This window comes from Euprymna scolopes, chromosome 30 (genome assembly GCF_053919585.1).
Source record: "Euprymna scolopes isolate OS-2025 chromosome 30, ASM5391958v1, whole genome shotgun sequence".
NCBI lineage: Eukaryota > Metazoa > Mollusca > Cephalopoda > Sepiida > Sepiolidae > Euprymna > Euprymna scolopes.
In genome coordinates, this window is record NC_136511.1 from 5872359 (window position 1) to 5890705 (window position 18347).

The window sequence follows — 18347 nt, forward strand, 5'->3', positions numbered from 1 at the left end:
TTTCCATTGAACAGTAGATCGATACTCGATGGCTGATTCTGACAGTTTCCAAATGTTCATATCAGAACTACCTCTACTTCCATGTTTAAAAAGCATGTGTCCAGTACAGTGTCTACTGACTTGACTTATTGCTTGACCATCAGCACAGAAAACTATATACCTTCCAAGAAATTCTAATAAAAATCCAGACAGCTTCAGTATATCCCTGAATGTACCGCCACCATTGTTCATATAAACTACTACTTCAATAGTCTTCAACATAATAGATGTTTGGAAACTAAAGTCACTTTGTCAAATTCTGAAATCTGCCTACAATATCAAATGGAACAGGTATTTAATTCGTGGAGGTAACATGTTCTCGTTCTGTCAGCCATGACTGAGCAAAATTCGTAATTCACAATTGTAATTATTAATGACGCTCTTCTGGAGGTTGAAGGTTCAAGGTTCAATTCGCAGTGCAAGTGATACTAAGAATCCTATTGCAAAATGCTTAAAACAAGATAACAGCTTATGGATTGAGAGCATGCCAACCTTGTGGATTAAATAAAGAAGTCTTTTGAATTGAAAGCCATGTTTAATTTTAATAGTTTCCGATGAGTAGCTAATGTAGTAGTCTTGCAGATGTAAAAGTTTTCAGTCAGTAGCTGATTTGTATAAGTCCTGGATTTAAAATTTTGCAGACAGAGAACAAAGATCTTTTTTGTGTGGATACGAAAAATTATGTGCAGGAATTGTAAAAGTTCCGATATCTTTTTTTTATGAAGTGATTCCGTTTTCTGATTGGTTGCTAGCAGAACATGGCTCCATTTGATTGGTCAGTTCCTATCGCCAATGTCTATGAGTAGAACCTTCCAATTTTCTTTAATCATACCCTCCCACATATCAAAAATATTGCAACGAGTTCTGTTCAAAAATTCTGTGCATATTTCCAAGTTTGATAGAAAGATTCCAGAGTTCGACAAGATACACCTGAAGAAAGTTGAAGGTTACAATCGACCAAAATGTCGAGAATAACACTCAAGATGAGAAGTTTTGCAACAATCTACATGAATTTTTTTTTTTTTTACTATAATGAAAGTAGAATGTTGCTTTGGGCTAGCTACTTTTAAGCTTGGTAAGATTTTATTTCTGAAATTATTTTTTGAGTTGCAAATTTTTATTTCTTTCATAGAATTCAGTAAAATCCACCCAACATTCCAGTTCACATTGCCCAATTATTCAAAAAATCTCAAAACCTTTCTGCTCTTGTTACCATAAAGAGTTGCTCGAATAAATGAATGTCTAAGTAGTGTATTACTTAACTGAATTACAACAAAGTGGTTTTTTTGGGGGTTTTTTTTTTTTTTAATGGAAATCACTCTAGACAAGGCATGAAGCCACTTGATAAACTGGACTAAAAAAAATGAAATACTACTTCAAGTTCAAAAATTAGCCAACAATAAGTGTTAACTTGATTTTGACTTGAAAAACAGTAATTATTCCCCCTTTGTCAGAAATATTGCTTATGGAATATAAGGACTAAAGGACAAAATAGCAAGAGTTACAAGGCTGCTGAAAATAAACCCAAATTAATCGATTTAGTATAAATATGTGCGAGAAACAGACATTATCAAAAGTAATGGCAAAGACGTACTATACTAGCACTTTGCATGTTTGTAAGATAACGTTTAAATATATTTTAATTTATGCAGATTTCGTATTTATTATTATAGAACTAAGTCTCTTGATTATTGTATCCAACATATAGTGATTTCAAAAAATTTTTTTTAAACAATTGACTTGGGTACCATCAGCTAAAATCAAAACAAAAACATTTAGTGTTCCAGCCTTATTTGAGCTAACAACAGATGAATAAAACTTTTACAATTAACCGACTATTTATGCACGCGTAGAATAACATGTTTAGTCGACATGCTTGTCAAGTTCCAATTTTTTTTTTTTTTTTTTTTCAATTTTGACATCTTAGCAGCTATTTTTACTAGCTAAAGACCAAATCGATATTCCACAGGACTAAATCTCCTATATATGAAGTTTAAAGTCTGTAGACCAAAAATTGACAGAGTAGCTTGCTAGAGACCGTGCACACAGATGAGATCATTTATATAGAAAAGTTATGTTTCCAGCTAAAGGCTAAAAAAAAAAAAAAAATATGCAAGGTATTTAGATTACCTCCTCCCCGATGTCAGCATTACTTAAATTAGAATTGAGATTTTAAGCTTAAGTCAATACAACACAGAATTTTTTTAAAAATATTTATTTAAAATCAACGTAGTTCTTGTTCGATATATCATTCAGTTTTTTTTTTTTCTTTATCAGTCTTTGCGGCATTATATTACTAGAAACGTCAGCATGATCTTTAATTGCCCCCCCCCACCCCCAAATCTTCCAGTCTGGAAAAGTTCATGGTTCGCATGAAGTAAATTTTAAAAATTTCTTAAACATGGTTCTTCTCATCAGAACAGTTGGAGAAAAATAAAAAGACTCCCCATTAGAGATTACTGTCACGTGTTAAGGGTGCAAAACTAGTAGATGGTCTGCAAAAAAAAAAAAAAAAAAAAAAAAAAAAACGGTTTTCATCAAACAGAAATGGAATCGTGTCATCTTTGAAATTTAGTAGCCAAAAACACATTGACCGATTGGGGTCAGGTTGTCAAATTGATGTAGTGAAAGGTCAACTATTTGACACATACAGATGCTGAGGTTAGCGCATTTGCAGAGAGCAGGTCACATATATAGCCCAAAGAAAAAGGTGAAAGAGAAACAAACAGCCACCGGCAAAGCAACATCAGATGAGCTCAGTTCCATCCATCCGCTCACACTCCATCTCTACATTGGCATCCGCTCACAAGGCAATAAAGAATAAAGAAGAGAATATGTTTTGATATTTTTATACAAAGTTTTTTCCTGCTTGATGAAAAATCGACCGATGTGCATGCAACTGCACAACATTACGTTGACTTTATTTTTCTTGTGACGTCATGTCATGGGGAGGGGAGAGAAAAAATACTGTTTCTATTTTTGATGATGACGTGTATCGTCGAAACTAATTTGATTGGAACTAAATAAATATTGATTAAGAAAAAAAATCTGTTGTATTTGCTTAAATTTATAAATTCCATGATACAAGATGAATCCACAAGCTGATATATATTTTTTCACCATTATCTTGGGCGAAATATAATAAAAATTTTAACATTTGTTTTGGAAGACATCGGGACCAGAATTAGGAAGGGGGGGGTATCAATGTTTTTTGTTCTTATTTCTATCTACACTCTTATATAAAAATCACTTTTGTGTGTGTGAGTTCCTTCCTTCCTGATAGGTTCCGGAGTCTATCTTTTGCAAATTTCACACAAAGGTAATTTATATGTCTGGTAGTGTTCTTAGAGATGTGTTGTACAGAAATTAATCCGATAAGTATCAGAAATTTAAAAAAAATCAATCAAAAAAAAAAAAAATCCGATCTTGAAAATAGTTTTCTTATTCTTACACAAAAAAAAATTGGAATTCTTACAGGGAAAAATTTTACATTACACCAGCCAAGGGAAATAATAAAATCTCAGCAAATCATTTCTTTAAAAAAAAAAAAAAAAAAAATTATTGTCATCTGGAGATATAGCTCAGTGGTAAAGCCTCCGACTATAGATCGAATAATCTCTTGTTCAAGCCCGGGTGTATCTCAATATTATATTTTAATTTTTTTCTTATTTATGAGTTTAATGTATGATAAAAGAAGAGGTACCATCTAAAATCGCCACAAATCATTTCTTTGTTTGCATATTTTAAAGCTAAAGTGACTTTTCCAGGGCATCATCATCACGCCCAAATATTAGCTGACGTGATATTGGAAACAAACACAGAATTTGATAAACGACATTGTCATTATTATTTTTTTTTTTTTTTTTTTTTTTTTTTTTTTTTTTTTTGCGAATTAATCCGCCGGGCAAATTATTCCTCGTAATATACAATAATCAATAGCAGAATAATTCTATAATAATACATACAAATCTAAAATATCATGTTTAAACGTATTGTATGCTTAAGCGTCCAACTAGTTCTATTTTAATTATATAGTAATTTATCAATGTATTATTTTTGCAAAATACCAATTAATGTGCATACCAAAATATAAATCAATCGTATATTATAAATAGTCAAATCCCACATTTTAACAAATATCTTTAGAGAAAAAAAACATTGTAAAAAATGATTTTGAAAAAGTAAAATAAATTTGATCTGAGAGGACTTTATAATTGTTGGTCGTTCATTAAGCACAACGCACAACCAAACAAAACCAATTCCAGAATATATAGTAAAAAATATTGAGGTTTATAAAAAAAAAAAAAATCTTCTGAACGCTATTAAAAGTTAAATTCTTCACTAGTTTGGAGACGGAAGCATTGTTGTGATAAGTGATTTTCTCTACTAATTCGCACTTTTTATTTTTAGATTCAAATATTAATAACTACATTTTATTTCAGTATTTAATTTATGTATTTCTGTTGTATTAAATGCTAGCTTCTTCTTTTTTTTTTTTTTTTTTTTTTTCTCGTCCATAAATGTTTATTTTTCTACCGAGTTGATTGCAAAAATAGATTACCTAATTGTACTCATTTTTAGTTCGTGAGAGGGGAATCTATCACCATACTTTCCCTTAAACACGTCCATTGGACTTTTATAGTACAATACTTAATAGTTTTTTTTTTTTTTTTTTTTTTTTTAATGGAGAGTAGAAAACGCATTGTGGATGCGTTATCGGCAGCTCCTGTTACTCTCGCTTCTTCTTATTTGTCCCTCAGTCCTCATTTTTTAAATGAGTGATTTTTCTGACAAAGGGAGAAGAAAAAGCTGTTTTCTAGGTTGGCAGTATTTTTGCGCGAACAGTTGGCAGAGTTGGTGGAAATTTTCTGTTTCTATGTCTATCCTTGTAGCCATGTCACTAGTAAGGGTGCTGGAGGTAAACGTTTTGTCTGGGCTGACGTTATCCGCCTGATAGTCAGGGACCCGAACCTTGGATTAACCACTAAGGAGGCTGTCCTATCAGCAGGTGCAAAGTACTGGGGCTGCTGTATTGCCATTTGGTGAATGGAATCTGGACCATGCAGTAGCTTCTGGTGGGGCCTCTCGATGCCATACTAGTGGGTAATTGTTACGGCTTTACCTTATCATGTGGTACAAAAAAAAAAAAAAATTTTTCGTTTCTTTTTCTCTCTTAGTTTCCCCTCTCTGTCCTGCTCTAAGTAAATCTGTCGACCTAGTCCACAAATTCCAAAATTTCATCATGACAAGTTTCAAGAAAAAATACACGATTAAACCCGGTTCTCCAACTTCCAACGTAGACCCCTACTACCATGTCTCCTTCTCCAACATCAGGGGTCTACGTTCTAACTTTCCAGAGGTTGAAACCCAATTACAGGAGACTAAACCAGACCTTTTATTTTTAAGTGAAACTGGCATTGGACAGGCTATTTCCCTAGATGAGTTTGCAATTACAGGATACTCTAACTTAACTTCTAAATCTGACCCCCAAGATCGCCATGGGCATGGAATATGTGCCTATATTAAAGATAGCTTTCCATGTGGGAGGGACATCTCCAGGGAAGATCCTAACTTACCCTATATGTGCTTCCGGGTTGCTTTAGCTCACACTACTGCATTTATATTTACTCTCTATCGCCCCCACAACAGCGGAGTTACTATCTTTCAAATATCTGAGAAAATTGACCAAGTCCTATCTACTTATCCTTCAGCTAACATTCACGTATGTGGAGACTTCAATGTTCACAACGTCGAATGGTTGACCCACTCAAACAAGACCGATGATGAGGGGAGGTTCTGTCATGATTTCTCCATTGCCTATGACCTCACTCAGATTGTTCAGGAACCTACCCGTGTGCCCGATAATGACGGCCAGTATGCGAGCCTACTAGACCTTTTTCTCACAACTTGCCCTGAACTATGTTCAGTTTCTGTTCTGTCGCCTCTTGGATCTTCCGACCACTCTGTTGTATCAATTAAGATAAAAATGAAATGTAATAAGTCCCCAGACGTACCTCTTCATCGTACAGTATATCGATACACTAAGGCTGACTGGGATAGCTTCCGTACATTTATATCTGATCTACCTCTGCATTCCATGTTTAAAAAGGATGTGTCCTCTATAGTATTAGACCTAACTGAATGGTTAATTGTAGGTATTGACCATTTCATACCCTCTTAAAAGTTTCAGCAAAAACCTAACAGCCAGCCATGGTTCTCTCCAGAATGTGCTGCTGCCATTGCACACAGAAATAACTTTTTCCACTGCTTCAAACGTAATAGATGTATGGAAACTAAAGCCGTTTTCAGGACTGCCAGCAACCATTGTAAGAAAGTAATAAGGAACGCAAGAGAATTGTATGCTCAATCTGTTAAGTCCAAAGTAGCTGAGCAGCGGCTTGGTTCCTACCAGTTTTGGCAAATAGCAAACAGAATCCTGAACAGAAGCGTGTGCTCCATCCCAACTATTATCAATGGACCTGAGGTAATCTCGTCAGCATCAGACAAAGCCAAACTCTTTGTCAAGAACTTTGCAGCTAATTCTACCCTTTGCGACCAAGACCACCAACCCCCAATATTTCCTCCTGTATCAGAAAACACGCTATGTGATATACGTATATCTGTACGTGATGTTGCCAAGCTAATCAAAAACCTTGATTCCAGTAAAGCAACTTGCCCTGATGGTATTCCAATTATAGTACTCAAAAAACTTCAACCTGAACTAGCGCCCATACTTACAAAACTGTTTAAACGTTGTCTTAAGGAGAATTGCTTCCCATCTCCCTGGAAAATCTCATCAGTATGCCCTGTATTTAAGAATTCAGGTGATCGCTCATCCCCCTCTCAGTACAGGCCAATAAGTCTCCTGTGCGTCATGAGTAAGTTGCTAGAATCTGTGTTAAATACAGAAGTAATCAAACATCTCAACAAAAATAACCTTCTTAGTGACACTCAATATGGTTTCTGTTCTGCTAGATCTACAGCAGATGTCCTTACAGTTATATCGCATAGGATTAGCAAATCTCTCGACGGTGGCAATCTTTCTAGGGCAATTTCTCTTGACATATCTTAAGCCTTTGATAGGGTATGGCATAAAGGTTTACTTCATAAGATCGCTAGCTATGGTATAGCTGGAAAAGTCTTCTCAATTATTAAATCATTTCTTTCTGATAGGTTCATAAGAGTAGTAGTTGAGGGGCAAAAATCAGAAGCTCACAGTATTAATGCCGGTGTCCCTCAGGGATCCATCCTGGGCCCAACTCTTTTCCTGATCTACATTAATGATCTTCCAAATCATATCCTTACATCATTTGTAGACATTTATGCTGACGACACTACCATTTATGGTACCACATCTAAGACAGTAAACGACCAAGTTCTCTCCAATTTTTTTTTTTTTTTTTTTTTTTTACAAAGGCATCACCACATTATCAAGGCCCAGAGGCCACTCAAGGATAAGGGTTAAAGAGTGTACAGTAGAAATTGGTCAATATAGTAATCATTAGTAATGAAAATTTGGTAAATTTAATAACTTATATGGAACGGCTCATCAAGAACTTATTTACTTTAGACTTGAACACATCCATATTGTAGTCAGCCGGAAAGCAGGAAAACGGAAGACAATTCCACAGGCGTGCAGTTCTAAGAAAGAAGCTTTGTTCATGGAATCTACGTTTAGGTTTAGGCACAGATAAAGAGTGGGGGAAATTATTGATAGTGTTTACAGCTAGACGAGTGTTTCTTGTGAAAGTTTGGCGAGGGGGGACCATAGATTGAAGCTCAGTTGAACACTTTCCATGAAAATAACGATTCTCTCTCCTCTGATCTTGAGCACGTAGTACAATGGGGAAAGGAGTGGCTGGTTACTTTTAATGCATCTAAAACCAAGCTTCTCTCTTTACATCATCAACATTCTAATCCACATTTGTCATCAATTGAAATGAATGGCTCTCGTCTTCAGGAGGCCTCAAGTTTTGACAAGCTTCTGGGCTTGACCATTACTCCTGATCTTAAATGGAACACGTATATCAAATCTGTTGCCAAGGCTGCTGGAAAAATGGTGGGATCTTTCTATCGATCCAGTAGATATCTCACTGCTGATGCTATTCTCTATCTATATAAGAGCCAGGTACGTCCAAGGATGGAATACTGTTGCCACATCTGGGCAGGAGCTGCTGGAAAGGACTTGTCCTGCCTTGATAGAGTTCAAAATAGACTTCGTAGCCTCGTAGGAGATGTCCTTTTCTCCTCCTTGCAACCTCTATCTCACAGAAGAGATGTTGCGAGTTTGTCTCTGATGTATCGTTATTTTCATGGAAAGTGTTCAACTGAGCTTCAATCTATGGTCCCCCCTCGCCAAACTTTCACAAGAAACACTCGTCTAGCTGTAAACACTATCAATAATTTCCCCCACTCTTTATCTGTGCCTAAACCTAAACGTAGATTCCATGAACAAAGCTTCTTTCTTAGAACTGCACGCCTGTGGAATTGTCTTCCGTTTTCCTGCTTTCCGGCTGACTACAATATGGTTGTGTTCAAGTCTAAAGTAAATAAGTTCTTGATGAGCCGTTCCATATAAGTTATTAAATTTACCAAATTTTCATTACTAATGATTACTATATTGACCAATTTCTACTGTACACTCTTTAACCCTTATCCTTGAGTGGCCTCTGGGCCTTGATAATGTGGTGATGCCTTTGTAAAAAAAAAAAAAGGTAAATGGATGCTAGTTCTTGAGTTAGATGTAGAACAGTTAAGGTAGCAGGGTCAGTTAACTGGGAAAAGGACAAGGAAAGCATAGAAGGAATTGTTTAATCTGGGAGGAACTTATAACAAACAAACAAAACCAAAAAAGAAAATATAGTAAAGGATATACAGGTAAATATCAATTTGAAAATTTATTGACATAAAATGAAAAAAAAAAATGCCATGTATGCTATAAATATTGCAAAATATTTTTTTTTTAAATAACAAATATAAAACCATTATTTGAAAATATAACTTTTTGCCCAAATTATCGAATTTCTCAGACACATTTTTTGATAAAAACTATTCCATATTAGCAAAAGAAAAAAAACAGCGAACAAGAAACAAATACGAATTTACTCACATAAAATTTTTTATTATCTTGTAAAATCAACGTTAACATATTTTCTTTAAAAGAATGGACCAAATTATATCTTAAATCACCTATAAAAAAAAACAAAACAAAGTAAACAATAAAAAAAGAAACAAAAAAGAACAAAAAACAAAACAAAAAAGCAAAACAAAATAAATCAATCACACATTAAGAATAGTACAAACTCTAAAAAAAATAAATAAAATAGAATAAAAAGAAACAAATAAAACAATAAAAAGAAACAAATAAAACAATAAAAAAGAAACAAATAAAACAATAAAAAAGAAACAAATAAAACAATAAAAAAGAAACAAATAAAACAATAAAAAGAAACAATAAATCAATCACACATTAAGAATAGTACAAACTCTAAAAAAAAAGAAAATGAAAAAGAAACAAATAAAACAATAAAAAAAAGAAACAAAAAAAAAACAAAATAAATCAATCACACATTAAGAATAGTACAAACTCTAAAACCTCTTCATAAAAATTAAACATTGTAAACATTGATTGATTCCGAAAAAAAAATAAAATATATATATATTTAATCTGGGAATATTTATGATTGTTGATAGGCCGCTAAACACAAAGAAAACCTGTTCCAGAAGCCATAGTAAAAAATATCTTCACAAAAAGAAACATAAAAAGGGTAGAACGATAAATTTCTTGCCCTAAAGAAAACAACACTACAGATTTATTTTAAAACTTTTATTTAAAAATCAATTCAAGTAACTTGATTATGTAGTAGAGCTGACATCTATTCAATGCAGCTGCCTTCAGTCTCAGTCACTGCCTCAATACGAGTGGGTCCGGAACTGGGGGCATGCCTTTTCCACAGGTGCCAGCAGGAGCTTGACAAATACTCGGTGGATGGCGGCAATCAGGCTGGTTTTGGTTTTGTGGGAGATCATGTTCATGGTGTTCTAGCAGTCAGTGAGAGAAGAGTACAAAGTCGTAGCATGTCTTCTGAAGCCAAGCCTCGGTGGGTCTCTTTGGACTTGTGGGCCGGCACCGTGTTCTGCTACCATACCCAGGGTCTACCAGTGGCCACCTGATTGCAACAGGGGATCACCACACTCTTCAGCACATCCAGGTACACTTTGGTGTTGATTTTCAAGAAAACTTTGAAGATGTGAGGTGGCATGATGTGGCCCTTACTTCAAACCACAGCAAAGATTATAACCATGGCCAGAAACTTTTTCATCACCCTGGGCATGTCCCTGTCCTTTGTGACAATCTAGCAATGCATTTTGAGGGTGCTGGCAATGGTCCCGTTGTCATAACTTGGATCGGTAGAGAGCATGTACAAGTGGCACATCTCCGATTTTGCTCATTGAACATTATGTCACTTTCAAACATGATAGAAGGTTCCTATCGTTCTTGGGATTTGTACCCAACTGGCCAACTAGTAGGTCTGCAATAAAAAAAAAAACCCAAAAAAAACCGGTTTTCATCAAACAGAAATGGAATCGTGTCATCTTTGAAATTTTGTATATAGGGTATTCAGACATGTGGAAAAACATTTTAATCTGTTTTAATCTGGAAAAAAAGGGCTGCTAAGGTGTCAATTGAAAAATAAATGGTACTTGGAGTCATCAGATTTTTATGTTTTTCAACTGTTTCACGACTGCACATGTACGAATCGTTCACATATTAAGAACAAGTAGGTTTGAAAATACTTTTTAAAGATTGTGTTAAGCTGACCTGCTGTCTTCAGGTTTTTGTTTCGATCTCAGGTAGTGTAATTTTTTTTTTTTTTTTTTTTTTTTTTATTACAAGAAATAAACTGTTTAGAAAAAACATAATACTCGCATGCACAGGTTTTGTTGTTTCCGTTTTTTTTTTTTTTTTTTTTTTTCTTTAAGGAATTTAACGTTACTTTTAATCCCGAACAACACCACGTACATCTAATAATTTTATATTTCGTTCTTTCAGATGTCCAGCAGTCCAATTGTGGTTGAATTCTTTGAGGCTCGTTCTAGTGATCCTATTCCCCCTGTAAGGGAACCCCTAGAAACAACAGACTTCTATGAAATGGATGAATACGATGCCTACACATGATTCAAAGACCAGCAACTTCTCTCTGGCTCAACAAATGACCCATGACTCTGCAATTTGTTAAAATGTAAAAAAAAAAAATAAAAAAATAAAAAAAAAAAAACTGCAAATCAACGGGGAGAAACTTCAAATTTATTTCCTCCAAAAATATTAGAAAATGCAACATGTATAAAACTTGTCAAACTATGGTCTACAAAAAAAAAAAAAAGAGAAAAAGTAATGCATTTTATCATACAATGATGAAAATATATGAACGGGATAAAATGTGTGCGTGATATTGCTATTTTGTTTTAGTTTTCATGTTTTTTGTTTTGTTTTGTTTTTTTGTTTTATCTATTTAAAAAATTCCATTTTTTTTTTCTCCAATGAAAAAATGAAGGAAAAAAAGAAACGATAAAAATTAAATCAATAGAAATTGAGTATAAAAACGAAATTTTTTTTAAGTAAATAGATAAAAAGATCAATTTTATTTTTCAATTTTTTAAGTTTTTTTTTTCTATTTAATAAAAAAAAAAATTGTATCTTTTTTTTTTTTTCGGTTTTTATCTTTAATTTTATTTAAATTGTTTTATTTCATTTTTTTTCTATCTATTAAAAAAAAGTTCATTTTTTTTTTTTTCTTTAATGAAATATAAAGAAAATATATAAATAAAAAATCAATTAAAAAATACAAGTTAAGGATAAAAACAAAATTTTGAAGTAAATAGACAAAAGACGTTTTAGTTTTTTTTTTTTTCTAATATTTGATAAAAAAAAATTTTTTTTTCGTTATTTTTAACTTTATTTAAAAAATTTTTTTTTTTTTTGTAATATTTTTTTTGTTGGAAACGTGTTCTTATGGATGAATGGATATGTCTGCATTCGAATAATGTTACCTTTTTGTACTGATAATGGTTTCTGTTAAACGAGAACCAAAAAATCAACAAATAAAAATAATTTTTAAAAAAACTAAAAAAAAAAAACGAGAATCAAACAAATGACTGCTCTTCCATCAGTAAACTTCCTGGCACGAACAATGAAATGAAAGAAAAAATATTATTTTTAATATTTCTTTAAAAAATCTCACCTAGGAATGTATCTTTTTAAGAACAGCTGAAATTGAGATACGTACTTGATTGTTCGTGGAAAAAAAAAAAAGGTTTCTATAAATGAAATCTATTAGCAAAAATATAGAATATCTATATTTCTGCTTTTATAGATTCATTTTATAACACCTTATATATATAAGGATAAATTTTATGTATACAAACATACTTGGCTACATATGTGCATGCATGTTTCAGCTGAAGTTTCGTCAGGTCAGAATATTGAATCAAAAATGAATATTGATTATTAAAAGTAATAAGAATGTTCTGATCTCAGAAAACGACATGGTGCTACCAGATTAGGCAGTCTAAAGATATTGGCTTTCTAACCTAAAATGCACCAAACACTGATGTTCTTGTTTTGTTTATTTTTCATTTGCAAAACTTAATCATGTTTTGTTATGCAAAGTGAAAAACAAAATTTTTTCTTTACAAAACAACCAAACCAAACACCATGAATAAATATCAGAAGATTATATATATATATATATATATATATATATATAACCTGAAGCATAATAAACTTTTCCAAAATTACTGGGTTCGGCATTAAATAACCTGAAAAGGGTTGATATGTCGTGAACCAAAACAACCAAACTATAAAAAGAAAAAGATATCAAAATAACAGCTTTATGATGAAATATGAATTAATTTCACAAGAGTCCAACAAAATTCTGGTCACATGATGTCCTCAGTTTGGATTTTTTTTTGTGTGTGTGTGTGTCTCCAAGTCTATATTCAATTTCAATTTAAAATTTTAGCCTGACTAAGTTCAGTCTGTTCTTGGGTCTTAGCTGAAATACATATCCACGTATGTTGCTAAGAATGCTTTTTTTTTTCTTTTCTTTTTTTTTTTTTTTAAATAAACACACTGCTCGATTCATTATAGAGCACTATTATATATAAACACACTAAGTTTTCATAGCATTGTATATCCATTCCCTATGAACCAAACTACACCCAGAATAATATAGATATGTGTATGTATTTTTTAAGTTTATTTATAAACTATATATCAGTGCTAGAGGTATCCAGGTTTCGTCTATCGGATCACTTGGAATTTGGAAACAAACTTTTGGTTTAAAAAGATTCCTCTTTTAGATATTTAAGATCTACGAAACCTTGGTACCTCTAAGAGATGTGTGGTTTATAAATAATTACAAAAAAAAAATACACATATTCTGCTCCTGTATTTTTTACGATCAAGCACTTTGATCGATTATTTTCTGCTGATACGAATATATATATCCTCAATAGATACGTATATGTTTATGATTTTATATGGAAGAAAAGTTAGAATTTTTTTCTCTCTCCTTTCCTCTTTGTGACTATCCTGCATTTCTCTCTAAAACTGTTTTATAAGCATTGTAGACGACTGCTCAAGTCCACAAACGGCTCCAATCTCTCTCTTAGTGAGTTTATTAAAACAAAAACAAAATGTTACCACACCGAAAATTTTGCAACACACACAAAATATTAAAAAGTAATTAACTGCAGCCGAGAACGGAAGGAACCCTCATCCTATTTTTCCTCCCTCCCATTTGTTGCAGTTATTTTTCCCTGTTCGATCTTTTCCACCACAAAATCTGTTCTTTAAGATTTACTTGTTCTTAAACAAAAACCGGCAATCATGCAGTCCAGGTTAACGGAGCAGAAATGGCGGCGGGGAGGGGGGTATACAATAAATAGCCCTTACCCAAATTAAATTTAAAATCTAATTTTCCATCAATCCGCGTAGTTTGGAAGTACTGAAACTTTTTATAAGTTTTGTGATTCTAAAAATTTGTTTTTGTTACTTTTCCTTGGCTGAATGCAATTCAATTAAAGATGGTCAATGTTTTTTGGGGTTTTTTTTGCTAAGCCGTCGCTAATTTCAAGTTTAAAAGATAGTTTAACAAACAAACAAAAAATAGCTTGCTGTACTGTTAACCGTGGGTGGTTGTCAGCTCATCTTTTTATTGTATTTAAAACCTGAAATCAATGGAACAGAAGGGAAAAAAATCGACCAATATTTTTTGGGTGGACTTTCATTTGGCCAAGTGAAAGTAAGATGATGCATTTTGAAATAACACAAGTTAAAGCTTCTACAGAAATTAAATTTTAATGCATTTGGTAACAGTAATTTGTATATTTTGCATATTTCCAATTTCTACACTGTTAACTATAGTGCACGATTGCCCCCAAATCTTCAGTTTGTTCTTTTTTGTTTGTTTGATATTTAAATTACAAAATTGCTTCCAATATTTCTACAGTTTCTTTCTTAAATCTGAATGATAGCTCTAATTTCTAAGATTTCATTTGTAAAACAAAATGGCGGCTTTTCTTTATTGGTAAAGTTTGATATCTTCATATGAGCTAATCTTTATAAAAGCTAAGCAACTTTTCATTTGCTGACTTCTGAGTCTTATCTTTTTATAAACTATTTTATTTGTTCAACCTTTCTATACCTGAAACAAACTATGATTAACATAGAATTTTTTTTTCTTTGGAAAATCTAAATTCCTCAAATCAACAAGGAAAAAAAAACATGTTTAAAATTTACAAACCACGCATAAATAATTAACAGATTGAAAGTGTTTTTTTTTTTTTTTTATATAAACAAGTTTTTCAACTTTTTTTTTTTTTTACAAAATACATATATGATTATGGTTAATACTAGACAGTGAAAATTTGATTAGTTATTGATGCCGGTGGTTTCAAAAGATATGGGAAATTCAGCCCTTGATATGTGAGAAATATCACTGTCAGTTCGTTGACTGAGAATGAAGCTATAATGATTCTTCTAATAGGTAAAACTTCCAACATCTTTTGAAACCACTGGTATTAATGACTGATCCAACTTTTGCTTTACATATATAATGCTTTACTTACTTTTACTGAACTGTGTTTATTTCTCCAAAACGCACACACACACATATATATATATATATATATATATATATATATATATATATATATATATATATAGTAGCCCTTTCCCCTTCATCTGTGTCTTATTTAATATTTAGAACATATATATATATATATATTAAAAAAAAAAATACAAGTACATCTCGTCAATAAAAGGGATAACACATTTATATGCAAAACAAAGGGCAGGTAACTCCCCCCCCCATCGCTTAGGTAAGCGAAATTAAAATGTAAAAAAACATTTTCAAACTGTTAATATCGCTAAAATAATAACAGATCTTATATATGAACAATATAAACGTTATATGCTATCGTGGTAGAAAGGATGCACGACATCGAGCAATTAACATTAGACAAATTTAAATGGTGAAAAATAAGTAAAAATGACATTAGTTCATGAAATGTTCAAACAAGGAATATTAAGAAAAAAATTTGGGTTTGTATTACTGTACACATAAATTCGAAAAAGTTGTCAAAAAACAAATATATAACAAATAAATGTTATCAAAGGCAAGATAAGTTACTTTTCTGCCAAACTGGATATATTTTTTGTGTTTTTATTCAATGTAACATATTTATTCAGCTCGAAAAACAGTGTTTACCGATGTATTCGAAAATTCAAGATGGCGTCTCACACCCTCTTTAACACCGTAAGTATGGAAAAAGATTTTATAAATAAAAAAAACTATACAAAATACTATTAAAAATCCGCCGAATATATGTCAACCTATGTCACGGTAACATATATTGAGCGAGTTTTTAACAGTATTTTATCCGTTTTTTTTTATTTATAACATCTTTTCCCACACTTACCGTGTTAAAGAGAGAATAAGACGCCATCTTCAATGTTCCAATACATCGGTAAACACTGTATGGTTTTCGAGCTGAATAAACATGTTACATTGAATAAAAACACGAAAAATATATCCAGTTTGGTAGAAAAGTAACTTATCTTGCCTTTGATAACATTTATTTGTTATATATTTGTTTTTTGACAACTTTTTCGAATCTATGTGTACAGTAATACAAACCCAAAAATTTACATCCCTTGTGTGAATGTCGGTTTTATTTTCATCATTTCATTTTGTTGAATAGCCGGGCATATATATATATATATATATATATATATATATATATATATATATAATTCCAGATTATTTTCCAGAGGTGAAGCAACCAATAAATTTTAACGAGATTCATACAAGAGTGCTCAATACCAAAGCAGTGCAAGATATACTTTTTTTTTATTTGTTTTTCATAAACATTTATGTCGCTACACATCCATGAGCATGTTTCGGTCAGCTAGTTACAAGTAACTAGAGACCTCTTCAGGCGATATTGTTTCAACAAAAGTAGAGTCCATAATGAAAATTCGAAAACAATTTCCAGCACATTTAAATTAAGAGGTTAGTCACATGATATTTAAAAACAAAATTATCTGATGGCATTTAAATAAGTGAAACAAGAAAAAGGAAAGAATAAAAACAATGCTAAGAAAAGAAATAATAATATATATATATATATATATATATATAACAGGCTACCCGGCATTGCCCTGTCGTAAATACGCTTAAATATTATATTTTGGTTAATGCAGATTTCGTATTTATTATTGTATTGGACTCAATATATAGTAATGATTTAAAAAGTTAAAAAAAAAAAAAAATAAGACTTGTGCTCTATCACCGATAATCGAAACCAAAACGTTTAGTTTACAATCTATTTTTCTCTGCCATTAATGACTGAGTTATAAAGACATGCAAGGCTAAAAATTAAAACATGAACTAATAGCTATTACTTTATGCATGCATATTCGTAATGCTGGTGTTTGACCTTCACCTGGCAAATTCCAGTTTAATTTTCGAAGTATATTTAAGTTCAACATATTGTCAAACTTAACACTTTCAAAAATCACTTTATAAAAAGGAATTCAACTATATAACGGTAAAAATAACCTTAACTTAAATTGTAAAAACGAAAATGGGGATCATCAACTGTTTATCATGTAGCTGTTTAAGAGATTTAAAAACAGTTAAACTAATGGCTCTCTAGTGGAAAATATCACCTACCTTATAACAAAATGTAGACACAATCCAGTTCTTTTTTCACTAATATATATTATAAAAGAGAACTTTTCTAGCTGCAGAACGGTCTCTACCAAACTATGTTCAATTTTTAGTCTAAAGACTTGAAACTTGATGTATGGGTTATATATATTAGATCGATTTGATTTTTAGCCCCAAAAACAATTGCTAAGAGGTAAAAACTGAAACTTGGCAGTCATAGCTCTATGCATGCATTTCCGGCTGACTACAATATGGTTGTGTTCAAGTCTAACGTAAATAAGTTCTTGATGAGCCGTTCCATATAAGTTATCAAATTTACCGAATTTTCATTACTAATGATTACTATATTGTCCAATTTCTACTGTACACTCTTTAACCCTTATCCTTGAGTGGCCTCTCGGCCTTGATAATGTGGTGATGCCTGTGTAAAAAAAAAAAAAAAAAAAAAACACTGCAAAGTTTTGATGTGCATGTGTCGTTAGCTTAGACGGTTGCGAATACTACATAGGAGTGCTAAATGTTTTGGTTTCGATTATAGCTGGTGGCACCCAAGTCATTTTTTTTTTTTACTTTTGAAATCACTGAAATATATTGGGTACAATATAATAATCAATAGAGTATTGTCTCTATAATAATAAATGCGAAATCTGCATCAATTAAAATATCAAATTTAAGACTATCTTACGACAGGGCAACACCTGATGGCCTGCTAGTGTATATCTATATAATTATAAAACTCTGTGGACCTTTCTTGCTTGCGTCTTGTCTTCAATGATTTGGCAATTCCATCTTTTAAAAAAGGGATGACAGGTGAATTATATATAATATATATATATATATATATATATATATGCATGCGTGGCTCAGAGGCTAAGGAATGAGACTGGAGAGTTGTATGTTTTTGTTTCGATTCTAGCTGATCACACCCAGGTCATATATGTATTTTTTTTTTTTTTTTTTTTTTTTAGTTTGGATCTCGTTACCATATATTAGGTTCAATCTAATTGATAGAGAATTGTCTCTATAATAATAAATATGTAATCTGCATGAACTATACTATCATATTCAAGC

General features: G+C 32.0%; 1 protein-coding gene across 1 annotated transcript in view; it reads left to right on the plus strand.

Moving 5' to 3' along the window:
* Positions 1-11431, plus strand: part of LOC145254642 (SH3 and PX domain-containing protein 2B-like) — a 260049-nt gene extending 248618 nt beyond the window's left edge. The window contains exon 3 of the mRNA XM_080113260.1: positions 11093-11431. Within this exon, the coding sequence (XP_079969386.1) occupies positions 11093-11218 (126 nt within the window). The 3' untranslated portion in view covers positions 11219-11431. The remainder of the gene's footprint in view (positions 1-11092) is intronic.
* Positions 11432-18347: the final 6916 nt, after the last annotated feature.